The sequence below is a fragment of the Netta rufina genome, assembly GCF_964035555.1.
Source record: "Netta rufina genome assembly, chromosome: 2".
NCBI lineage: Eukaryota > Metazoa > Chordata > Aves > Anseriformes > Anatidae > Netta > Netta rufina.
Window position 1 is genome coordinate 46042010 of NC_140124.1, and position 25704 is coordinate 46067713.

At 51.4% G+C, this 25704-nt stretch overlaps 1 protein-coding gene across 1 annotated transcript; it reads right to left on the reverse strand.

Moving 5' to 3' along the window:
* Positions 1 to 1268: 1268 nt before the first annotated feature.
* LIMD1 (LIM domain containing 1) lies at positions 1269 to 25202 on the reverse strand. Its single transcript, XM_084282476.1, has 8 exons — positions 23793 to 25202; positions 18090 to 18191; positions 9992 to 10059; positions 8697 to 8759; positions 7165 to 7295; positions 5985 to 6036; positions 5223 to 5291; positions 1269 to 4300 (listed from the first exon to the last, which is right to left on the reverse strand). Exons 1-8 carry the CDS (start codon positions 24934 to 24936, stop codon positions 4163 to 4165), a joined length of 1767 nt encoding a protein of 588 aa, XP_084138602.1. The 5' UTR covers positions 24937 to 25202; the 3' UTR covers positions 1269 to 4162.
* Positions 25203 to 25704: the final 502 nt, after the last annotated feature.

Consider the following 25704-nt stretch of genomic DNA (forward strand, 5'->3'; position numbering starts at 1 on the left):
CGTGCGCCTGAAGTTTAATACAGGCAAGGTCTGCCTAAAGGATGGCGGCCGTGTGTTACTCTCCTTTAAGCAAGGACCTGGTTTTGCTGTTGCTGAAAGAATAAAGTGGCAATATCGCTGGGGAAATTCAGAAGTGCAAAAGAGGGAGTGAATACTTTAGGAAGAAAGAGCCTGCAATTCCCCCCAGGGCCATGATTTTGTGGCAGGGAGATACAGAGGTCTCAGCAGACCCAATGCTGAAACCCAGGGATGCTAAATATTTGCCCAGTGCTAATAATCAGCACAAGGAGAAAGCACGGGGAGGTATTTACTCTCCTCTCCTGAGGGCCAAAGAGACCCCTGTTGTTGGAATGGCTCAGCAGCCCTGTACCAGCCCTGCTTCACCTCACCTCTGCCGTAACACACTCCACTGCTGGCAAGACTACACCATTCCCAGGCCCAGGAACTATTTGGTTTGTAGAAATAAGATATACCCTCCTCCCCACCCCCAGCTAAATCATTTAACCCCCCAAAAAAGGTTTTCCCAGTCTTAAAAGAGCCCAAGTGGGAGTTGGAAGCTGAAGAGCCACAGCCCTCTGGCTCATCAAATGCCTGTGCCAGGGGAAATGCTGCTCTCAATGTCAGGGCACGTTTGTGAAATCACCTTGGCCCCAAAACACTTCTTGCAATTGGAAATACACAAAAATATCTGCTGCTTCTACAGCTGGGGCTTTTCTTCTGGCTTTTTGCAAAAATCTATTTAAATGAACTTCTGCATTCTAAATAATAGAAACTTTACAGCACGATCTGAACGAGAATCTGTTAAATGCTGGCTCCTGAAAGCAAGCTTTAGGGGATTCATTTAAATACCTATTTGCATGTGAGCTACTCATTACCAGCACACAGGGACTTCCAAGCATCCCTTGCTCTGAAACAAGTCAGAAGAACAAGCTGGGGTAGGAATCAAGGACTAGACTGACTTTTCATAGCAGACAGCACGTCAGTATCTTGGTAAATAAAAAGGCAAGGTGTGTGTGAACAGCAAAATCCCATGTGAACAAGCCGGGTGACAGGCAGAATTTAACACGTGTTTTCTAAAATTCTTCTGCAGAAGCAGCTTTAAACTGGGACTGTTCTGAATTGCCCAATTATGCTTTAATCTTATTTTCTTGCCAAAATGACCATGGCAGCAGGCCCAGCGAAGTCTCTGAAGCTGCAGCTGAAAAGGGCCTGTCCTGGCTCAACACTTCACCAAGCTGGGAAGCGGGAGCTGGTGTTCAGCACCTTGCACGGTCACCTGAGAGCTACCTGCACGTATTTTAGCTGGGGGGAGCTGCCAGAAGCTGAGGATGGGCAGATGCAAAGATGAGGAGGAAAATCCTGGCTGTGTAGATGCCTCTCCTCCCTTCCTCCCCCGTGGAGCCGCTTCCAGGCAGGCTGCAGGGACAGGGACAAGTGGGGGACACGACATCAACTCTGATAGCCACAGCTTCGGAGAGGAGGCAGGAGTAACACAGGGCTTAAATTAATTGAAATCCCCAAGGATCGAGGCGGTACACATTAAAACACGTAGGTGAGCAAGGCAGTGCGGTATATGCTTTAGCTTCCAAACCATCAACTCAGACACTCGATTTTCAACAACTTCACATTGTCATTTCCAGCTCTTGGTAAATACACAAAAGGAGAGCATTCACACTTAATAATTTATACAGGACCTCAAAACTGAAAGTAGGACAGCTTTCGTTTCCCCGGTGCTGAGGAGTACAGGGTGGCTGACAGGAGTAACAAGACACTGTGCGAAAGCAGAGGCCGAACTTTCCACTGCTTCAGAGGAGGCTCCTGCAAGGTAGCTCGGAGCAAACTGGCTGGTTGAGGCTTTCCACAAAGGAAAATGTTCTTATCTCCCCCTCCCCTTCTTTCCCGCTAATTTTAGGGGTGTGGGGAAGGCTGCAAGAGTGAAACAGCAGTTTAAACCGCTGCTTACAGAGAAAAGAATCAGTCCCGCTAGTGTTTTCAGATCTTCTCAAAAGGAAGGCCAGAAAATGTGCATCAGCAGATGCTCCAAAACCGAAGAGCGCTAGCCACGCAGTCGCTGGTCTCTCGGAGACAGTGCAGCACATCGAGCTCAGTGAGGGGAACCGCCTGCCAAGGACTACCTGAATCATTCACCAGGAACGTTCAGCTGGCGTTACTTCCCATCCCAGCACCTTCAGGCAGTCCCAAGATCACCGTCACGTCCTTGGACCGCTCCTGGGCCGAGCCGTGATGCAGGCGACAAGCAATACGTACCCACGGACGTCGCCTGCTGGGATGGGGGCACTGGGAGCCTGCCCTCGTGTGTTTCATTGCACCCGACACAGCACTGGTTATAATGGTTTGTGCCAGCCCCCATCCCTTTGCTACCCAGCACCTGGAGCCCCAATTTAAGGCCGTAGGGAGCTGACGCATTTGGTCCTTCTGGCCTGAAGGTCTGCTTTCAGAATCAGAGGTACTGCTCTGAGAATTAGAGGTACTGCTCCCGCCGAGCGCGTGACACAGTCTGACGATGCAGTGTGTGAAGTTCAAGCATCCGTCTAGCTACATTTGTGCTACGGGAAAAGGTGTATGGTCGAACCACTGCGGGTTCTCAGGATGGGCTCATTTCTGGAGTCTCAGTGCCACTGCTCAGCTAATTTACTGAAGCTCACTAAAGAGACCTTCACCAATGCGATCCAGTCCTCTATCCATCAGAAATGAATTTACATTTCTAGCATGCACACAAGAGGATTTAACTAGTTTTCTACATAGTATGTGTTGGCAAGGGCAGCTGAGGCTCCCAACTGCATCTGAGACTCTAAATTAAAAGCTTTTTCTTAAACAAAAGCTCTGTACCTGGACGTGAGGGGCTGCTCAGCACTCGTACCTACAGAACATGCACTGCAGGTACACCAGTCACACAGGCAACACACATCGGGGGAGCAGACTGCTTTGACTATGAAGCGAGGGGATTCACAAAGAGAAACAATCTGCCTTCCTGCCTGCTCGACAGAAGAGAAAACAAGGGCCCAACTCTCCAGCCCCTTGCTCAGATAAGCTGGTATTATTCATGTGAGCAAATCTGTTTATACCAGTGGCTGGAAGAATCTGAGTACAGGTTGTGGAGCTGGGCTCTAAATCCCTGTATAACAAAGCCTGCATAACAATCTTGAGTTTGTTCCCAGAACTCTAAATAAGCACCATTATGAAATGGCTTTGTGCTGGGTAAACACCACAGAAGGGAGTGGCCAGGCTGGGGCTGAGCTGTGGGGACAAACTGTGAAAACCTCAGGCAAATGTTTGTATACGGAGAACTTTTTTCCACAGTGAGCTCTACAAGCAAGAACGAAGATGGATTTCCCTGGTGTCTACACTTCCAGCATCCCAACCTTTCCAAATATCATTTGCTGTTCAGGCTCTGACACTGCAGACTGCCCCCTGTGTACTGCAGCAACACGCAAGCAGTAGCCCAGGCCCAAAGTCTCTGGGGTATTTCGGTCCAGCTTGTTCCCAGCTTCTTGTTCTGTTCGAAATGGGATGTCGACCTCCAGCTGCTAGCCAGCACGCCTGGGTTGTGCTCGGAGAGTTGGTGCTTTTACAGCCAGACTTGATACCAGAGTTCAGGGAATTCACTGGAAGGTCTGAGCGTGCCATTTTGTGCAGACTCCGTTCTTTTCTTTTCCTAAAGAATTACTAAGAGAGAGAGAGAGTGTCTAAAAACTGGTATTAATAATTTGATGTCCTTCAGGGAATCTGATGAAATGTGCTTGTCAGGAAACACTTGCCAGGAACGTTCCCTGCAGGCAGGCAAGCCAGTTTCTGGCTTTTTAATTGTGCACGGCACGATTTGAGTTCATAGGCATGACAGCAAGTTGTGCTTCCTCTGAAGAGCCTTCCAAAAGGAATCTCCAGATAGCAGAAAAAGGCACGTAAAAGTAGACCAGTCAGCTTAGATAACATGCCACATTCTTGGTCAAGTAGACATAGTTTGATACAGCTGGAACTCACACGCATACAGGCTCTGAGAATCCAGCAAAAATCTCTCATATCCTTTTACAGGAAAACTGCCGATTGCAGAAAAACATGCACAGGAAATCAACTGAGGGTGGGGAGAGGGAGATCACGTAACAAGCCGTTCGTCCGGGCTTCCAGATATCAGCCACGCTGGCTAGTAGTGATGCTGGTACACAGCTGCTGGGGTTGTGCCATTCTCTATGTGTTTCAGGTGACAGGAGTGACAGAGCAAATGTTCATCTAGAGGGTAACAGCGATGCCCGTCTTCGTCGTTCAACTCCATCCCACAGTCCTGCAAAGAGAGGTCATGCACATTTAATTAGAGCGTGTGTTAATGTCCCAGTGTCAGCTGGGGTCTGGCTTGCAGGAGGATGATGTGACTCTGACAGAAGACACCTCGCCAGCAGCTCCTTCCTAATAAGTTCAATATTTCTCATGAGAGGAAAGCATCTGGGCAGCCTTTTACAAGTCTGTCTTAAGCAGTTTTACTGCAGAAGCTTTATCTCATGGTGAGTTGAGCCCCCACGAATTTTAAACGTGCTCCTGTTTCCTCTCAGGTAGGATTCACCACTTTGCATTAGATTAATTGCTGTCGGACTAATGCACAACTGACCTGCAGAGTCGGGGTTTCTTTCCACTGCCTTACAAGCACAACGACAGATGACATCTACGCACTTAATTCACATTACGTAAGGATGAAGGCTCTCTGGAAAGCCCTGCGTGAATGTTTAACAGCTCACATCTCTCGGGATTTTTTGGGCAGCCATATCCTGTCCTCACCCCTGACCACACATTCCTTTCTTTCGGAAGTGTAGGTAACATACACCAGACAGGATCAGTCATCACCTCAGCATTTTTGAACTATCTGACTTGGGGATCAGATGCACTAACGTGATCTGGCGCTCAAAGCTTCTGAAAAGCAGCAATAGAGCCTGACTGCTTCAACACATTCCCTCCATTAACAAATAAACAGCAAAGTTTAAAAGTGACAATTAGTTTTTTGCCCATAACTTTACGGATAGCGAATGAAATCGCCATTGGGACTTTGGTCCTCAAGCTGGAAATTTCTTAGCCATTGATATTAAGGATCACACAGAGCAAAGTTTGAATTGCTCATATACTGTCACTGGACGGGAGGAGATCTGCTTCCATTTAAAAAATAATAATTATGAACACTATTAAGCACCCATTCCCCTAGAAAGCTGCTGACCTACCTCACAGTGATAACATTCCACGTGGTAATCCTTGTCCATGGACACAACCCGAATGGTTTCATCAGACCCCTGTAAGCATTCAAGCAAATGAGAAATTAGAGGATTACAGGAGGATCAGACAAGTGCACTCTGTGGATTGGTTCCTGCAGCAATATGAATGTTGGACAAATGCACTTTGGCTGCTGGCTGGAAACCACAAATAAACCCTGCCACCTACAGTTATTTTTACACCAAAGCTTCATCATCGGTTCACTGCAGATATCCTCTAAAATGTAACGTCACAGATGTAGCATTCTCTCCGTTTACCAGTCAGAGCTACCCCATAACACGCACTGATGATTTGGTAGTTTCAGTATATCACATTCCTCAGAACTTTACCTTGTTTTTTGAAGAGACCCATCTCCTTAAATATTAACAGGAGTTAGTCCCAGAGGGGTCACATAAAAGTGAGCACACAAACACCACCAGTGTTTATGTGAAGGAGAGGTATCCCCACATGATACTAACGGCAAAATAATCTCGGCAGGAGATGAATAAAGCAGCCTGGCCCAGAGGGAATAAGCTGCGTTATCAAGCAAAGGAAGGGTCACGTTTCAAGGGCTGTGTATGAGCTTAGGTCAAAAGGCTGTGCTTTGGAGGAAGCAATTGTCTCTCCCCATCCACAGGAACACTCATTTTGACATGGGCTCAACTGTGAAAAAGAGCAAGACCCGAGACACAGCGCTCCCTCCCCAGAGGGGATAAGAAATAAAAAGCTCTCACCTCAGAGGGCAGAATGGGAAGTCCACACGCTGCACACTTTGGAGCTAAAACTCTGCAAAAGAAACAAGAAATTGAAGGCAAGTCATACATCAACATAAAAAGTGAGACCTGCTTGTTCTTGGTGATAAGACAAAAAGCTACAGCCGTAAGCAATTTATCCACAGGAATGTTTTATATCCCAAGATCATAAATTAATTTTAGGATTGATTATTCGTAATGCTTGGCACACATTGCTCAGTCAGGCCAAAAAAAAACCAAAACACTCTGTAAATTTCTTGACTGTTATTAAGAGATCTGAAAGGGAGAATGAGGAGAAACTGAGCAGGACTGGCCAGAGAAAAACAAATTAAGAGAACTGTCTGCCTTGCACTGGGGCAGGAAAGCTCAGAGAAAACACCAAGAGACAGTTCAACACAAGGGACAAGGTTCATCAAGGCCTTATAACACAACGGAGTACAATAAATAAATGAAACTGCAGGGAAATGTGTGTCATTTCAAAGCAACGGTGACACACGGAGGCGATTCTGATCTTAGCACAACGCAGAACAATTCCAGGGACTGCTCGAGCAACAATTACTGCCTGTCTGCTCAGAAAACAGGAGCATGGAGCAGAAGATAGCCAAACGGGCACTCAAAACGTATGCTGCTCTAATATTGTAACTACCAGCCAGGAGGGCAGCTCTTCTATTTTACAGTCCAAGTGACAAGTGATTTTTAAGTGGACTTACCAGTTGTTTAATTTAAAGCCAGATAAAAAGTTTTCCTTTGCACATTCAGTGGTGATGTCTAAAAGTGTTCTTTGAAAGCCAAACTCAGCCCTGCAGCTACACAAAAGCAGCTCACGTTGATTTCTCAGCCTTCCTTCGGAGCAGACTGATTCCTTTCATCACTGAACACTTCGTGAGCACTATTTCACACTTACCCCGTGAGACCACTAAACACTCTCTCTGCTTTGCAGAAAGGGCACCTGAAGCCCAGAGGTTAAGTGACTTCCTCAGAGTTACACGGGAATTCGGTGGCAGGGCAAGAAGAGAGACATCAAGAACTTTCTAGTGTCTACCCCCTCCCTCAAACTCCTGGCTTCTAATCCTGTATCTGTTTTACTAATCCTAATTAGCTGAAAAAAAATAAATTACAAGCTTGTTGATGGGATTATATCTGCTGTATATTTTGTCCTTACTTGTGGTAATCTCTGACACAGTAGATTTTGTTTTCAGTGTCTACGGTAAATGGCACACCATCCAGACACTCATTGCAGACCACACATCGGAAGCAACCTGGATGATATGATTTCCCTAGAGCCTGCAGGATCTGCAATAAACCAAGAGACAAGAAAAAAAGTGTGTGAACAGGCAATAAAGGTGAAAATAATACACTCACAGCTTTGCACCAGACAGTGCTGCGTGCTCATCAGCAGGGCTGTGTCGTTTTTCAGGCATCTCTTCTAAAAAATGAGTTAACAGGAACAGAAAGGGCAGCTGGAATCAATACAGATCGCCTGGTTCCAGGGAGCTGAATTATTAGCATGGGTAAGAAAATAATTTATGGAATCTCAGACAAGATATTTAGCATCACAAAGGATAAAAGTGACAGGACTTAAAGGGAAGAAAATAATTTCTGAAGTCAAACGGTGGAGAATACTTAGCATAATCACAAAGCAATACATACCAGGCCAACAAAAGGCAGTATTTCTTTACATTATCAGTGAGGGGCTGAAACAATGACTACTGCTAGGTTCTAATAACACTTTAGATTTCTAGGAGCTTTGTACTTACTAGTCTGGCCTTCTACTTAACATACATTATGGAAACTGTGTTGAACTCAACAGCTGAAATTCACCTTTATATAAAACAACTTTTCCAATTTTAATGCTTTTCAGTGTAAGTGGGCAAGCAAAGATAATTAACAACAAGCATTAGAAAACCCTGGGAGGAGTGCTGTGAACTAATCACCTAGAAAGCCCTCATTTCTTTCCCACAGCCGTAGTTTTACACTGCTGGCACTGTGATCATGAGCTTTTCCTCCCTCCAAATCACCCACAACCAAATAGTGCCTGGTGCTGGTTGAAAGCCAGATGACCCCTCAAGATGTCATCCCCTCTGTGCAAATCCTGAACGGATGGTAACATGTCAGAAGCTAAGGAGAAATTCCTGCTTCATCAGGGTGTCCACACATCTACTGAACGCTTTTCAAGGACCTGGATGGATCTGAACTGGTTCACACACTCTGGGTCAAACCGACTCCCCAATAATGTCAGCCCTGTGCCTTCCAGCACACACACGAAGCTGCGACAAGGCAGCAGCTTCATCCTCATGGTACATGGGAACCCACAGCTTGACTCTAGGAAAAACAGGCTCGGCGCCCCACAGCAAAGGAACACTGCAGAGCCACTGCCCTTCTGCCCAGGATTACACAAACACTGCCCAGGGAAGCCCAAAAAGGGATGAAAGAGCTGAAGGCTCCACTTTTCAACTTGCACTGAAAACAGGATGAGCAAAGTCTCTGTACCACACACAGCAGGGTGCAAGCTTCATATCCTTGCAAAAAAAAAACAACAACAAAAGGCTTAGTGGATTTTCTTTCTGCTACCAATCTCACGCTAGGCAGACCAGCAGATGATAACAACAGTACCAGATATGAAAATGTTTTGCTTTTGATGCATTCTTCTAAGACGCTGTGGGATTTTTTTTTCCTAAAGCAATTATCACTTACCATGTCCATTATCAAATGGCCACAAATGAAACACCTGTCAGCTGACTGCTGGAAACCAGAATACTGCAAGGACAAAAAAGAATTGGCTTAACATTTCACAAGGCTAGTAGAGCATAAGCAACAGCATGATTTGGCGCTATTAAGCTTTTGGCATTATTTGCTTGGCCACTTTTTGCACTCCTTACACAAACTAAACCCTCCACTGTTTGTTTTTTGTTTGTTTGCTTGCTTTTTGTTTTGTTTTTTTTAGTATTTGAAACTGTGGATGGGGTCATGGAGAATATTCTACAGACATGAGTGTTTACAAGAAGTATAAGTTCCTGTAACTTTCAAGTCCTAAATTTAAGGTTAATTTAGTATATAAGTAAATACCATAAATGCAAATAAGGTACTTATTCATAAAGCTTACTTCCTTATTTGACCACGTGAGTCTACAATCCAGGAACTTACCTGTATTTACCACATATTCATATCACAACAGCTGCCAAATTCTACCTTTGTTTACACTGTTCTACGCCTACTGAAGATTGTCTGAGGTCAGTGGTGTTGTCCCAGCCCTTGCTTACAATCATGTTTTGCCCTGAACATCTATTTTTTTTTTGCTGCCCTTGCTATGATCTAATGGCAAGGAACTGACTGTCATGCACTGAACACACACCTCAGGCACAACACGTCATCTACCTAAGGTTTCAGTCCTGTCTAAATGGTGGAAACATGGAACACTTCAGATGCATTTAACCATTTTTTCCATTTTCAGCCTATGTAAAATATCCTGGTGAGTGCAAAGAAGACTAATCTGTTTCTCTTTGATAGAAATCATTAATCTTCTCCAGTAAGTAGGCAAATATGACTTTTTCAAGTCGCAGTGAAGGCTTAATCTACGAGGGCTTGGGGGGCTTATAGCTTTTTGCATTTTCTGTAGCATCAGGGTCGTGGTGCTTATCTTTAGCAGTGATGGAGAGGACCGTGGAGTTGCTTCACGCTCAGATACACTCAGACAAAACTCACAGAGGGCAAAGATAACCATAAGATGCCCAAGAAAAACAGTTCACTGGAAAAGGAAATTCCCTCATTCGTTCATTCTTCTGTAGCCATTCATCTATCTCTTATCTCCAGGAATGGCAACAGAAGCACACCTTGAAGTAGACATCACTGTGGGCTCTGAACCCTGAAACTGTGGCCACTAGAGCTGTGTGAAATGCAGGCAAAGCTGCCAGGGAGAAAGGCTGCGCATCTCCCACGGAGGCTGAGATGCGACAGCTCTGTGGGAGCACAAGGGTCAGCTGTGCGCTTACCAGGAAATCTTCTTCGCAGAACACCTTCCCATTGACAAAATAAAAGGCTTTTCCTCTCAGCTTTCGACCTAAGGAAAAAAAAAATAACACAGGGAGAAAAGTCAGCAGAGAGCAGGTAAAAAACATGAGCAAAAACCATGTGCTGAACAGCGGTAACAGGGAAATGATCGGCAGCGAAGGTATCAGAGCAGGGCAGCCATGAGCTGGAGACAAGCATCTGCCTCCAGCACAGGTCCTGTTGGCCTCCAGCCCCACTGACCCCACTTTTCCCTTCACTGGCAGCCACTGGCAAGCCCTGATCACTGGATCCTGACAGCAGCCCCGAGCTCCAGGCAGGAGGAGGGAGGTTCACAAGATGAACACTCTTCTCTCCCCTCTCTACCAGTTCATTACTGCAGCTGCCAACTAAAGTCTGAACGTTCAAACATACATTAAAAAAAAAGCATTTTTTTAAAAAACGAATATCCTAATGGAGACATGATGATGTTTTCCAAGAAAGGACTCCACATATGGGCAGGATTTGTATTTACTACAGCTTTAGTGTTTATGCCTCGCGTTCAGTCTGCATTCGGTTCCACATAACTATGGCAACGCTGCTCACGCTGCTGCTCTCCTAAAGGGGGACCTGGAGAAAAAAGGCTAGGCTTTGCTTCTTTGTAAAACGCTGCTTCTGCCTCTTTGCAGCCCCCTTCCCCTGTTGGGGCAGGGGTTTGACATGCAGACCAACGCTGGAGCAGCTCCACTTGTTCTGATTGTCCAAGGGTCCCCAGGTGCATGCCCAGAGGCAGGACCTGGGGGCAGGGCTGGTGACAGGGACTTCCCAGGCACCTGCAGAAGGAGCCAAGCCACTGGGGCCCAGACAGGTCCCACTTGATACACTGCATGTGGCAAAAATCATTAAAAATACCATCATCGGATGCTTGGTCTACAAATGTGGGAGACAACAGGTCTGGAGCTCGCCTCTCGGTGCTTTCTGGCACACCCCTGTTTGGCAGCCTTTGACAAATAGTCACGCTGTCTGCAAGGGATTAAGAAGAGGAGGATGCCATGTGAAGCCACTTCAGCAAACTAAACTCTTTGCTGTTTGCTGGTTACGCCAGAGGGCACTCTCAGGCTGGGAAACAACTCGCGGTGCTACGAGGGACATGGGAGGCTCCAGCGCAGCCCAAAAGCTTTCCACTGAGCCCAAGGGGGTGCCCACTGGATGCCACAGGGGCCCTAAACATGCCTCTCCGGCACACTCATCGTTTCCTACTAATCTCTGCAGGAGACCACTGTGTTACCCAGAGGTGAGAGATGTCTGAAACGCAGCCCCGCTAAACCACAGCGCTCGGTTTAGAAAAGAGAAAGAGAAATGCTTCACTTTGGTTTTAAAGCACGTGGTAGCGTGGGCTCTGCTGATTTTCCCAGGTGCCTTTCTACCTGTATGCAACGTCTCCTTAAAGCCAAACTGGCAGTGGTGAGGAAAAAACATGCAGGGAGCCACACAACGTGGACATTGCTTTGGACAACAGCCCTGGCTGGTGCAGGAGCGGTGCCCGTCCCAGCAGAGGGGGTGAAGCTGGGATCGCTGCCACCTTGCCATTCCTCCACGGTGACAAAAAAGCCTTTACCGGGCTTTCTGCACCCGGTATATTTTTAACCCCGTGACATTAGCAGGTGCAGACTGATGGCAACAGACCTTCAGGGACACCACCACAGCCGGTGCGCCAGCTCCTGCTGTATGCTAATCCAGCAAAGAAATGAACCTCTTTAAAAAATCCTTTATATTTGGCTGTTGGTTTTATGTAGGCCCATGAAGAAGAGGTGCTAACACCAAGAGCACTTTGAGGAGAGAAGGGAAGGATGATATCATTAGTTTCTTTAGGGACCAGGTGAACATTTTGGCTTATTTTTAGCTCCTCTCCTCTCCACAACTGTCTTTTCTTTAAGCCCCTGGCAGAAAGCTGAAAGGAAATTTGCCAAAAAAAAAGGAAATTTGCCAAAAAAGCGAGCATTGCATAGCAATGTCCAATGTCCCCAGGCTCCTCTGGCAACATGAACGTGCATAGGACAGTGCCTGACATGAGAAACGTCCCTCTCACCAGGGACACTCCTGACCGTGGGCCTGCAGGGCTTGGCGCAGGCCGCGCTCCAGCACAGGCTGTGTCACTTCACTGAGAGGAAGTATCAGGAACTTAAGCGGCTTCTACAGAACCACAGATTGATGATTACTTTGTTTAAATATGCATCGCTTCAAATATGCATCACAGTGACTGCAGAGACAACGTCCTTCGGTAAACCCAGGAGTGTTAATGCATGGCCTGCCACTTCCAGGATCAGCTGCTCTAATACATGTCTTGAATTGCCAGCTCCTGACTGCATTTCGCTTTCACTTCACCCTCCATCTACCTCATCTGAAAAAAAATCAGATGGTTACGATTCTCTGGCATTTCAATCCTTTTGTCTTCACTCATCGCTACACGATTTCACGCCCCCTCCCCTGACAGGAAGTTTGGGCCGCGCGTTTTTACGTAGTGCTCATCGTCTGCCCGATCCTCCCCGCCGTGGGGTTGTCAGGATGGCCTCACGGTCATTTAAACACCAGTTTCAGAATATTTCAAGCTTAGTCACTGGTGCCTTCATGCTAAAATGAACTCTATTTGCTTAGCAGCTGATCACAAGCACAAGGGTACAAGGCCATGTCCAGATCCCAGGGCTCGGTGGGGAGGCACCAAGGACCTTGCTTCTCTTATCTGGGAGATCCCTGTGGTATCAGCACAGGGCCGGGCAGAAATCCCTCCAGACTGGCTCCTGGGGTCCTTTTCACACTGCCCTGAGCCTCCGTCATTACAAAAATCAGCCCCCCTCACGGTGCCACAGCTATGAGGTACATGTGGGCACATGTAGAGACCCAGCACAGAAGTCCCTGCTGCCCACCGAGCACAAGATCCACGGGTCCCCAGCTGGCACGTGCTTTTTTTGGGGCCTTCTGTGCGTAGTGACTTTGCTGACACACAGGCTGGCGTCCTGCCGTGTGTGGCAAACCAGGCAGAGCACCAGAGAGCTCTCATTAATTTCTGGACGTTTCTGTCGGCCACCATCAGAGTCAGATGCAGCAGCGAATCTGACACAAACATCAGTATTTCCTGTCCACTCTGAAACTGGGGCTGTGAGAAAGGGTTACTCAGGCCTGTACATACTCCAGATGAGGTCTGCTCAGCTGAGATCAACAGGCAGATAACCCAGTTCAGATCAAAGGCTTGGTGAAACTGCGGGCAGGACGTGATCTCTCTCAGAAGAAACTGCACTGAGACAGCAGCCCTGCTACCACCAGTCTCTCGGCTACATCAGCTGGATTGTAAAATTGCAGAACAGCCTCCATGCTATCAGAAAACACTTGAGATAGTAAAAACAAAACTCAGAGAAAAGAAATCTGAGGCCCGAAAGCCAAAAGCATGTGCTGGCACATGCAGCAGCAGGTTAGCCGCCACCAACGGCAAAGCAACCGCAGGTGAAGGCAGAAATGGCTCTTCAAAGGGAAACTCTGCAAAACCACAGCAAGCCGTGTAACTGAGCAACACCTCTTCACTGCTGGTGGCAAACCCAGCAGCTCCCGGGCCGGTACACTCACCCTGGGACAAGCAGTGTTATCATCTCAGACTCCATGCCCCAGTATTGGTCGCTGTCTGCCCTGGGAACAGCGGCTGTGCTCACCAAAATGTACAAACCAGGCGGTGCTCAGAGCTGTCCTCCTGCCCCATCATCACCAAAATGCTCCAACACGGCGAGGAAGAGGGAGCTGGGGCAGCCTCTGCCTCCTGAGCAGTGTCCCCTGTGAGATGCAGCCGGGACCTCTTAAAATCATAGAGCAGCTTGGGCTGGAAGGGACCTCGAAAGGTCATTAGGTCCAACCTTCCAGGGGAAAAGGGAGCCTGGATGAGGTATCCAGCACCTTGTTCAACTGCGTCTACATCTTCACAGCACAATTAATCTTATGCCCCTTCTTAACAAAAAAGCAATATTTTGAAAATCACTTTAAAAACAAAAGCACCAGAAAGATTAGAAATATTAAAGAAATATTAAAAATTAAAGGATTCAGCTCTTTTTCCTCATTTTGTCCTTACAGTTTCAGACCTACAGCCATCAAAACACCTGCACCTGAGACAAACCACCAGGCTTACTCATAAAGCCCTGACTGCTTCTGCCAGGTGTGAGCTGGACATGTACCTCTTCAGCAGGGATATCAACTGAGGACACCTGCACCACGCCAAAACCCTTCAGCTCAGACCTGAAAGGGGTACTGCCCTGTGACCAGGCCAGGAGAGGAACAGGAGAGAAGCATTGCCCTACCATGGAAGCTGCCCTGATGTTTCTCATCAGGGAAACAAGAAGAGAAGAGTATGTATGCACATGCTGAGGGGGAACCCCCTAGACAAGGCTGTCTGCCCATCTGCCTGGGGTTAGGCTGCACTTGCTTGTGGCATTATTTACTGGTCCCAATAAAAACCATGGCCTGGTTGTTCCAGGAATTATACACCGGTACAGGGCATGCTTACACAAGGTAATGAGCCCAAAGGCACCAAGAGCAGCATAGCTCTAAGTAGTTGTGTGTTATAATCGCTCCAGCATGACTAATTAGCTCAAGCAGAGGGCTACGCTCGCAGTTAAACTGCCCGATACCTTAGCTACCTCGTTTAGTAAATGACCCTTGATACCTTTACACACAACTACATTGTGAAATAGATTTTTAAAAAGATCCCCACAGGGTAGCAGCCAGCCAGAGAGCAGCCAGCTCGTGCTATGTCAGACTCTGCCACTGGGACAGCCGCCTGTTACCCTTACACAGACATCAGCATTAATCTGAGATTAAAAAAAAAAGTCATGGAGACATGTCAAAGGTCGCCTCCTGTAAGCTGGCCAACGTGCCAGATTTCCACCTCTTTGTACCCAGGGGTCACAATCCGGGCCTCGCGTGGGTCCTGCTGCTGCAGGTTGCTGTCACACCACCTTGCAATCAGTTCTTTCTTCCTGACTTCCGTCCTCGCCTACTGATTTCCTTCGTAGTCATCTCTGACACTTCCCTTGCACTTTTTTAGCTTTCAGGTTTCCCCTGAGGACCAAGTGGCATGAGCACAAGACCCATGTGCTCTCGAGCGTACTGGCAGCAGGGCTAGAGGTCTGTTTTCCAGGCAGGGATAAGCCTGCCCGAGTCCTAGAGGGAAATGCTAAAACAACAGGTTAAAGGATGCTATCTAATTAAATATGTATCATTTGTAAGGCCAGATACTGGCCCACACTGGTTAAATAACAGATGTCAACAGCTGGAAATACCTCTGGGTTTTGGCGTCCTAAGGAGGCGTAGGCTAGTGATTACACAGAGACGTGAGAGGTTAATGTGTAACCGACCATTTGATAAGAAAAAAAGGTTTGTCTAACAAGCAGAGAAAAAAACAAGCTGCGAGCAGACACCTGAAGCTCGCAGCAAACAGCTGGAGGACTTTCGAGGACTTTTTTTGAGCCTACTTTCATGGCCTTTGTGTAAGGCAGCAATTATTTATTACTGGAGCAGCAAAGAAAGCCCGCATTTTTTCCTCCCTCTCTCCCCTCTCCAGAAAGCTCCCCTGTTTGTGTGTCTGCCCTGTAACAAACAACAAGATAAACGAGACATTTATGCCAAAGCAATCACTCCAAATCTGTTGTTTTGACCTCTAAGCCAAATTTTCTGCATTACATGCCAGTGGCTCAGATAATACAGAACATTTTTTTCCCGACAACTGAACCCTGTAACGAATGCACAGCTCTGCTCCACCAATTGCTCTCCCCAACCATTTCTCTCTGAACACAGGCTGTCGGGACACAGGGGGTGCAGGGAATTCGGCACCATGAGGTACCAGCAACCCCAAAGCCCTTCAGACCCTCTCAGCTTTCTGTATCTGGGAACCCAGCGCACCATTTGGACACGAATCCAAGCACGAACAAAATTAGAAATCCTTACTAAAATGAAAACAGCAAGACAGCGGATATAAATATCTGGAGGACAATATGCTTTACCTTAATAGGTAATTTTGTGCTATTTATTGGGGGGGAGATATTCAGCGTTCTACCAGAGCACGGATTTTAGGGCTGAAATCACGAGCAACCTTGACTTCTCAAAGACAGTGTGCTCTGGATGCTGTCCAAGATGAACTTCGCTCGACCTTAAAAAAGCACAGCCTCCCCACTTACTTTTCAGATAGAAAGCAGAGTTTCCACACACGCTGCTCGAGACGTGCTTTGCAGCTAGACAGGCGATGCTGTCCAGACAAACATGTATTTTTCTGGCAGTTAAAACAAATCCCAACACATTTACCCCGGCGGTAGCGTGGTGCGGACCACAGGACGCCTGCAAAGGGGCGCGTGCTGGGGACAGACCCGCAGGCGCTTTGTCCACGGTGGAAATCACCTCAGCTTGATTAAAAAGGGTCACGTTATGCTCTAGGTGATGCTCACGGAGCCGTGTGCCCCCATTTTTGCAGAAATGCCCCTGGGGCAGCGTGTTAAGCCAGCCTCACCCACTGAGAGTCACCTGCTGAGAGGTTACTGGGAGGGGAAGCGGGCCGGTGCCACGGCTGAAACACATCAACAGCATTTACTGCGGGCAGCACAGAGCCTTTCTCTCCACTCAGATGTCGCTGGGAAGACTCGCAGGAGATGCTAGCCAGCGAGTGCAGCTGCCCAAGCAACAAGTGAACACGGGGACTGAGCACCGGCGGGCGGCAGCGAGCGCTGAGGCCGGAAAGAGGAGAACAGCGCTCGCAGAACCGTGCAGCATTTGAAGTACATTTCCTCTTCTCTTTTACCAGCAAATCGCCCGGGAGCAGGGAGGGAAGGGGAGAAGTCATTTCCTTGATCTGCATACTATGGGCCTTTCTGTTATTGTTTGCCTGCCGGGGGCTGGGCTGGGAAGGAAAGAAGCGAACACATCCCTGAAGGCACAGCGCGCGTCTGGGGAGCAACCTGGTGGATTTCTCAAGTCTGCTTCTCTCTGGGTTTCGGACATTAATGAAGATGGTTTTTTGTTCCACAACGTTCACATGAGAAAAATATTCCCGTCCAGCCCCCGCGGCGGACAACCACTGCTGCCTGAAAGGACGTGTAAAAGGGCTCCCCCTGACCACTGGTCACACGCAGGCTTTTTCTCTCGCGGGGCTGTACTGTGTTTTCTGCAGTGTATTTCCAAAGCACCAGTTGCACAGCTGTAATTTTAGAAATTTAAGACAGCTTGAACCTGCTGCTGGATTATTTTTAACTGCAGGGAAGGGCAGTTCAGAGGCTGCCTGGACAGGGAGGGAGAAAGGTCCCTGAAATAAAGCCCAGCTGCAGCCAGGGATCCTCTCCGCAGGAGAAGATTTCCAATTCGAAGAGAGGACAAAAGAGCAAGCTGCAGGCTTCTGAGCCTCTAGGAAGCTGCCATCCTGTGCAAACACCCCTCTTTCTTTTCAGTTTTCCTGCCTTCAGCCAGTGCTCCGCTGCAAACCCAGGTGAGGTGCCGGGCAGCTGGGGAACCAGCAGAGCTCAAGGTTCAGCTGCTATTAAAAAGCTCACGCATCGTGCTGTATTTATTCCCACTTTACAGCTCCAGATAAAACACTAGCCTTTACAGCCCTGATGAGTTTACAATTCTAAATGCACCACAAACAAAACAAAACAAAACAAAAACTGTAAAAGTCCCTCTTGGAAAACCAAAGCGACGCACGCAAAAGCACCAGCTGGATTAGTATTATTTTTGCTGCCGCCGCAGATGTAGCCGCATCCCTAAAAATACGCTACCAGCTCCGGGGCTAGGCATAACAAAACAGAAAAACCACGGCCTCACAAAACGACCTCTCCCCAGCAGAAAGCAGAAGGCAGGCCCAATCCCCAGGATCTTTCCTACGTGCCTTGCGAGAAGCTCTTCACAAACAAACAGGCAGCAGCACCACAAAGACACACAGCTGCGGCAGCCTCCAGCTGGCAGACAAGTGAACGACCGCATCCTCCTTTGTTTTTTGTTTTTTTTTTCCCCTTGAACCAGAAAAACGTCGAGGCAGAGGAATTTGTCAGAGGGCAGAGCTCGAGCGGGCGCGGGGTTACTTACTGCAGGCCCCGCAGGTGAAGCAGCCGTCGTGGTAGAGGTTGCCCATGGCCTGGCAAGCCTGGTTTGCTCCGTACACCCCTTTGCTGCACTTCACGCAGGTTCCTGCAAGAGACGGAGGGCAAGAGAGGTCAGAAGCAGGGTTTGGGCGCCCGTACCCCGGGGAATGCTGCTAATGGAGGCCACCGTGACCATCCAGGCTGCAGGGCCAGGGCGTTCTGCAAAAAGCAAACTGCAGAGCAGGCACAAAGCCCTCGCTCTGCTCCGCAGCGGCCCCGAGGGTGGGACTCCCCCTCCGGGACCTCATCCTGCTGGAGATCCTTAGTCACGCTGTGGTTAGCAGAGCCTCCCTGCTTTCGGGGTACCGCAAGCTCCGGAGTCATTGGAAAGGGCCGGTCAGAGCTGGGCAGGGAACCAAGGCAGGCAGGAAAGTGCTGGAAAGTGACTCCCCGTGCTGGCAGCACGGCGCTGGCAGCCCCGCTTTGGTTAGCCATCTCGGCCTGTAGCAGAGAGCTGCGGCCACCAGCTCGCATGTGCAGGGATCAAAACGCTCCAGAAGCCTCTGCAATCACTCACGTTTGCTGAAGAGGAGGCAGCTGCTGCTCCCAGATGGGCTTTGTGCACCGCAGCGCTGGCACTCGAGCTGCTCCCAGCCCTGCTGTGCCCACAGCCCGAGCACACAGCGACAAAACCCCCAGGGAGGCTGCAGGGAGTGAGGAGTTGCTCAGCTTTGTCCAAATGAGACCTGAGCTGAAAGCCCGGCTTGGCTGCAGGCCCCCAACACACACACGTGGGCACCACGTCTGTCAAACTGGCTGGTTCTTCTCGGGCCACGCAGATTTATCTCAGTGATTTATCGAAACCAGCATTTTGAGAAAACGAACGGGATGGGGAATGAAAGATGAGCTGAACCACACCGGAATTACAAAAAAATTAAAAAGAAAGAGACAAAATAAGAAAAATTTGGCTTTACACATGCCCGTGCTCTGTCCCAAACGTGCAGTAGCCCAGCACAAAAGCGAAGGGCTAGCTCCCCAAATCCCCCCCTGACAGGGGGAGATAAAGGCAAGGGATGGAAGGGGCTGTAAAACAAGGCGGTGATGCCGCCGGCGAAAAATACATCACGTTAAATTAATTGCCCCGCTGTGTAATAACCAGCCACACTCTAAATATTTATAGATGTCCCACGGCGAGGCTGACAGCTGAATCACGGCACCGTGGCAAGGCTGCGTGGAGTTTGTTACACGTCCACTTGTACCTGCTACTTCCTAAAAGCCGATTGCACCCCGGTAGCGACTGGAAGCACAGCAGCCAGCCTTGGCATCTTGCAAGTACAATGCTCTGCTGTAATTTTAGCAACATCCTTTGGGGGAAAAGAGGCGATTCTTAGTACTTTGCCCCCCTTGGTTTCTTTCTGCCGCCACGGCTCGCTCCCTGCTGCCGGGACGGCCCCGTTCCTCCAGCTCCAGCTTGGAGGAGCACGGCAGGTCATGGCACACCCCTGCCCTGCTCCGACTGACCGCAGCAGCTCCGCGTGGTTTTCTTGGCATAGGGCAATTTTTGCCTACAAACACCATCAGGCCTCGTTCGGCGTTATTAGGGCATCATGTTTGTTTTTTTTCTTTCCTGCAGCCAGAAGACGCCGAGCATGAGGAACGGCGGGCCCACAGCGCCGGTGAATTCACACTCGAGCGCCCCGGCAGAATGGCAGCCGGAGCCGGGAAGGGCGAGGGATGCGAGCTGCTGACTGCAGTCCAATTTCTGCTGCTCGGGCAGCTCGGCCCCGGGGCAACAAAGAAACCTCTGTTCCCCGCCGCGTCACGCGGCGTCAGGCGACGGGGGAGCCTTGGGGCGCAGCGGGGACCGCGCATGGGCCGGGGGGGGCTGTGTCCCCGCGTCCCCACGCTGGGTGGCATCGCCACCACCCACAATCAGCTGCCAACCCGGCAGGCCCAGCAGGCCAGGAGCGTTGTTATTGCATCCTGAACTTGCTAAAAACTCACAGCAAGGAATGGTGAATGGCAGCATTTCCCATTGCAGGTGGCCGTGATTTATTTCCTCGTGCCAAGTGTCAGTCTACACACCGGGAATGCCGCGGGGTTGGTTTTATCCCCCTCTTCTCAGCAGCGTCCAGGATAGCCAAGCTTTCCTACACGTGTTCCTGGTCAGGTTTCCTAGAAATGCTGGTGAAGTCCGGAAGGCCAAATGTGACGGTGTGCTGTGTCAGTGGGAGCGACAGGAGAATGAACGTCCTGGTGCATCAGCCCCGGGTTAGCTCATCACATCCAGGAATGGCTCAGAAGAGCAAGTCCATCCCACTCCTTTCGCTTACACCTTTCCCTCGCCAGTCTGATCCTTCTCCATCAGAGGCAGCTGTGTGTTTACTTTCGCAGTTAAATTCCCCCCGGTTTGGCAAGCTCTCCACCCCTGCTCCCAGGAGGCTGGATTCGTGCTGAAGGACGCCCGCTTGCATTTGGGAGAAGCCTCCAAGCCCGCATGTAAACACCTCCGGTGTCATCTTTCCTGTCTGCCCAGGCATGCACGCAGCTAATCCCGAAACGCGCCCGGCTGCCCTCGGGCTCCAAACCAGCTTCTCTCCCACCTTGCTCCCACCTCACGCTCCAACAGGGAGGAGGGCGCTCACGAAGCCTTTCAGTGTTTCCCACCCCCCTCCCAAAGATGAGAACCAACTCCTCAACGCATCCACACACTTTTCAAAGACCATCATGAGGAGTCCACCAGGCCACATCCATCACGATGCCCTCGGTTCTGCTGCTTTTACCCCCAATGCCAGCTCCCTGTGGCTCACCTCACCCGGTCAGTTCCACGCTCAGTGTGACGGGGACGTGGCCTCCCCACACACCTTGGTCTGTTGCTATCACCTGCCCCAGACGCTGGCTTCAAGGAGATCTGGAGTCCTGTGCACTCACCCCTCTGAAGAGGGGCGTCCCAGGCAGACACTCACCTGCTCGGTTCCTCGCTGCGAGGTGAGCTCGGTGACCTGCACACACAATAATCCATGCGCTGAGATCCTTCCAGCCTTCCTTGCTCCACCACGACTCACCTCCTCCTGCCTCCTCCTCCTCCTCTTCGCCGCAGCCATGGGTCGTGCTGTTCTCCCAGCAGCAGGCAGGGAGGAACGTGCCCGCCGGTGCCCAGTGGAAATGATGCTGCTGTAAATCAAACCTTGGGAAAAGGCTCGTTTTAACCTGAAACTCTCCTCTCCGCAGCCCTGGAGTTATCCTTGTGGCCTGTGACACACGCCGGGGCACTGCTGTCAGTAGCATTTGGTGAAGCCTGCAGGTGTGGACTGCCTCAGAGTTCAATGACTTGTGCTTCCTGCAGTGATAAAATGCAAATTTCACCATGCGTAAGACTTCGAAAGAGTGCCAGCGGCCTTCGGGCTGATTATACCCATCCATACTCGCTGGGGGTCCAGGTCTCCACAGGGTTTCAAAGACTGGGCAACAGCTTTGCTTCTGCGGAGGGGAAAAGAAACCTGCTGGCTTCATCAGGTCTTCTCTGCCGTTCTGCTGGGCAGCGTCCCGGTATTCTGCAGAATGAGATGCCTGGGCCCTCCGAAAATACCTGCAGCACATCAGCGCGGCGGAAGGAAGGAAGTTGGATCTTAACACCTCACAGATATTTCGAGTCAGAAAGCCATTTGTGAGCATTGCTTAGAAACGCTCTTGGTAACTGTAGATGGTCTGTCAGATCGAGATCTCCATCTAGCTTTAGGAGATAAGCCCTGGTAAAACCACGGGGCTGCACCTTGCACCTCCACAAGCATCCCTCCGTGCCTGCAGACCGTGGAACTGCTCTGAACCCCAGGGTTTGCTGAAACAAGAGAGGCTCCACAAAGCTCTACTTCTTCCTCTGCCAGGCTCTCATCTTCTCATTTCTCACCCTCCCGCTCCTGCCTTTCTCCTCTTTCACGCACCATGCGCCAGGAACACATCCAAACACCTTGCTGGGAAGCAGGCAGCTGCGCTCCTTCCCCTCCCCAGGCCTCAGCGGGGTCACCAGCAGGACCCGCCGTGTTGCCAGCGGTACTACTCCCTCCCTCACTACAAGTTTCCTGCGAGATAAAAGCCTTCCCCTGGCGCTACCACCTATTTCGCCACACAAATGTAAAAATAAATCCAGCCTCCAATTACACCCGCCTGCTTTCTCACCTCCTTTCCACGCAGGTTGTGCAGTAGGTGCGACCCAGCTGCTTTGCTGGCAACCAGCAAACCTCCCCATTTTTGCACCCCGTCTCCCACAGGGTTTCTCTCCCAGCCCAAGCTCTCGATCGGCTCCTCTCCAGCAGCGCTCGGCACTCCTGAGGTAGGGTCCCGAGCTCAGCCAAGCGGCACGCTCGATCTCGAATATTAAGACAAACAATCGCAGCAAAAGCCCTCTGCAGGCGAGGACCAGCACTCGATGCCAAGAAACACATTTTATTATGCAATTTGCAACTAAACACTTTGCGGTCCCTTCAGCTATGTCCACGAAGCTCGGCGCCAAGCCCACGTGTACCGCGGCTCCTGCACGCGCAGAGCTCTGCCGAGCCACCCTGCTCGCTGCCCGAGCCGCACTCGGTTCCTCTGCACCGGGCTGGAGCCTCTAATCTGTTCCTGCTTCTGCTTTTGTGTCCGTGGACCGAAAGTGGTGAGGGAAACACAAACTAGAGCTGCTCCTGTTACTCGTTACATGAGCAGCAGCGCTTTCGGTGGCTCCAGCACAAGCAACACCAGGTCTCCTGTTCCTAGAGACAAAGGGCTGGACTCGCTCCTCTGCTGTTAAATCACAAAGAGCAGCAGGGAGAAAGGAAACGCTGTTCTTCTCCTTTTTGCTGTCCTGTGGTACTACATCGGTTTGGTGGTACGTTTCTATGCTCGTGCTGATATCCCTGGGTGTAAGCGGTCTCTTCCCATTGCAAAGCACCTCTGGTGGTGGGCTGCACTACCTGTGGACCCGACATCTCGGTCTGCAAGTCGCCTGCTTTTCCAAAATACCTGTGATCCAATGAATTGATTGGAGAGCCGACAAAGGCTGACACCTGGGGGCATGGGAAATCCTGGCAACTTCGGGAAGCCACCGACCTTCCCAGCCCCAAGCACCTTCTCTCCATGAGATCCCACAGGCGCGCACAGCCAGCTCCTGCAAATCCCACTCCGGCTGCAGCTCCCTCGCAGGTCGCACAGCCCAGGGCCACCGCAGCCTCTCTGTGCAGCCACACCTGGGGATCTTTTGGGGCGAGCACCACTGAGCAAAAAGCCTCCTTTGGGCTCAGCTGCCTTCTCCAGTCCTGCAGATCATGTAGGTGTGATGCTGTCCCACTCTTCAGGAGGCTACCTTTCCATCCAAACATGATTTGAGCACATGGGGAATCGTGAATGTTGTGAAGAAAAGCACCTCCTGGGATGGACACACCACAATGCACTGCTCCAGTTCATGCTCAGCACTGTCCTCCCCAAAGCTGCGACCCTACCTGTGCTTAAAATTTAAGGGTTAAGAAGAAAGCAGCGTAGGAAGAAGAGCTTCCAGTACCTGTGATAAGTAACGATCACATAAAAAAAGAATGGCAACAACAGAAAAAGCACAACCCACAAGCAGTACCTGTGAAACACAACCCCGAAGGCGTGAACACCGCAAGGACACCCGCCGAGGAAGCGCGGCGACACCGACCCACGGGTGACATCCTTCCGCAGCGGCACTTACCGAAGTAGTCGGCCTTGGGCCGCGCGTCCATCTCCTGCTCCAGGCGCTGGGTGAGCGCCTCCAGCTTCAGCTCCGCCGCGGACGGCCCCGGCTCCTGCTGCGGAAGGAGGGTCTGGCAGGGCAGCTTGACCTTGGCCGCGCCGGAGCCCTCCTGGTGCCCGCCATCGGGATGGAGGCCACCCATGCTCTCCTTGAAAGGCGGCTTCGGTGCGTCAGAAGTCAATGGCCCATGCGCCGCTGCCGGGTGCGAGGAGCCCAGCTCGGGGCCGCCGTTGGCCCGGTGGTTGTGGCCGTGGGCTACGAAGTGGCCGGCGGGGCCGGGGTGGGCGCCAGCTTGCTGGTAGTCCACGCCGGGAGTGGAGCTGGCTGGAAAAGCCCGCTGGCCACCCTGGTACCACAGCTGGCCGCCGTCTGCAGCTGGCCCATCCGCACTGGCCCGTGGACCGCAGGGCTCGGCGAGGGCTGAAAACCCCGCAGCGGGCTGCGCCAGGGGAGCCGAAAACGAGGAGGAGCGGTGCTGGGACACGGCCGCCGGCACGCCATCCTCACGCCCGGCCGAGGGTGCCGGGGCGCTGCGCACGTGCGAGAAGGACGAGGACCTCTGCCCGGCCGGCTTCGGCTCCCGGCCCCAGCCGCCCCGCCGGCCCTCACCCCCGTTCTCCTGGGGGTCTCCGCGGGGCTCCGCTTCCCAGCCCCGCCGCCCCGCTGGGGCGCCGCTGTCCCCCGCAGAGGGTGCGGGGAAAGCCCTGCAGGAGCCCGGCCGGCTGCAGCCGGGACCCTCAGCCACCATTTGGGGCTGGGGGCCGGTGGCGGAGGCCAAGGGCGGCTTGGCACCGCCGCCGCCCCCCGGCTGGGCACCGCGGGGTGCCGGCATGCCGGGCCGTGGCTGCGGGGTGCCCGAGCCGGCCCCGCCGTTGAGCGAGGCGGCTGCCAGCAGCATCTCCTCCTGCTGCTGCTGCTGCTGCTGCTGCTGGAGGTGGATCTTGGCCATCTTGGTGGCGAAGACCCGGCGGGTCTCCTCGAACTCGGGGTTGTTGCCGGCCGCTCTGTCCACCCGAAAGAGCCCGTCCTTGGAGGCCTCGTACATGTTGAGGTCCTCGATGAACTTGCTGGCCTCCAGGCCCAGGTCGTCGTACTTGTCCATCTTGCCCGGCAGAAGAAGTTTGGTGGTTTATTTTTTTTTCTTCCCTTTCTTTTCTTTTTTTTTTTTTTCTTCTTTTTTTTTTGTCTTTTTTTCCCCCCTCTGCCCGCGGAGCTGCTGCCGGGGGTGGGGGGGGAGGCACCGCAGCGCGGCGGGGCCGGGGGAGCCGGGGGCTGGGGGCCGGGGGCTGCGTGTGGCGGCGGGGCCGGGGCTGTGCCCCCGCTGCCTCCCGGTCCCTGCCGGTCCCTGCCGGTCCCTCCCGCCGCTGCCGGCCCGTCCCAGGCGGCGGGGACGGAGGCGGGGGCCGGGGCGGAGCCGGGGGGCGGCCCCGAGGAGCTGCAGCCCGCAGCGGGACCGAGGGGGGCGCTGCCGGCGGCGGGAGGAGGAGGAGGAGGAGGAGAAGGGGGAGGAAGGTTGGGGGCTGTGAGGAGGGAGAGCCCCGTCCCTCACCTCCTGTGCCCGCTGCCTCTTGTCCTGGCACAGGGCACCGCGCACAAGAGCCTGGCTCCGTCCTCTGCGCCTCCCTTCAAGTGTTTGCAGGCTGCTGAGATCCCCCTGAGCCTCCTCGTCCCCATCTCCTGGTAGCGGAGCTGAGGGTTCACGTGGCTCACAAAGGCATCCGAGCAATTTTAACAGGGGAGCGGTGACAAACACACGCCGAGGGCGGTGCAGGGAGTGGGTGGCTACACCAGGCAGGCAGCAGTGGGTTTGTGCAAAGACCTCACGAAAGTCACAAGTACCGATACAACTTCAAGCACCAAATGCCTGCAC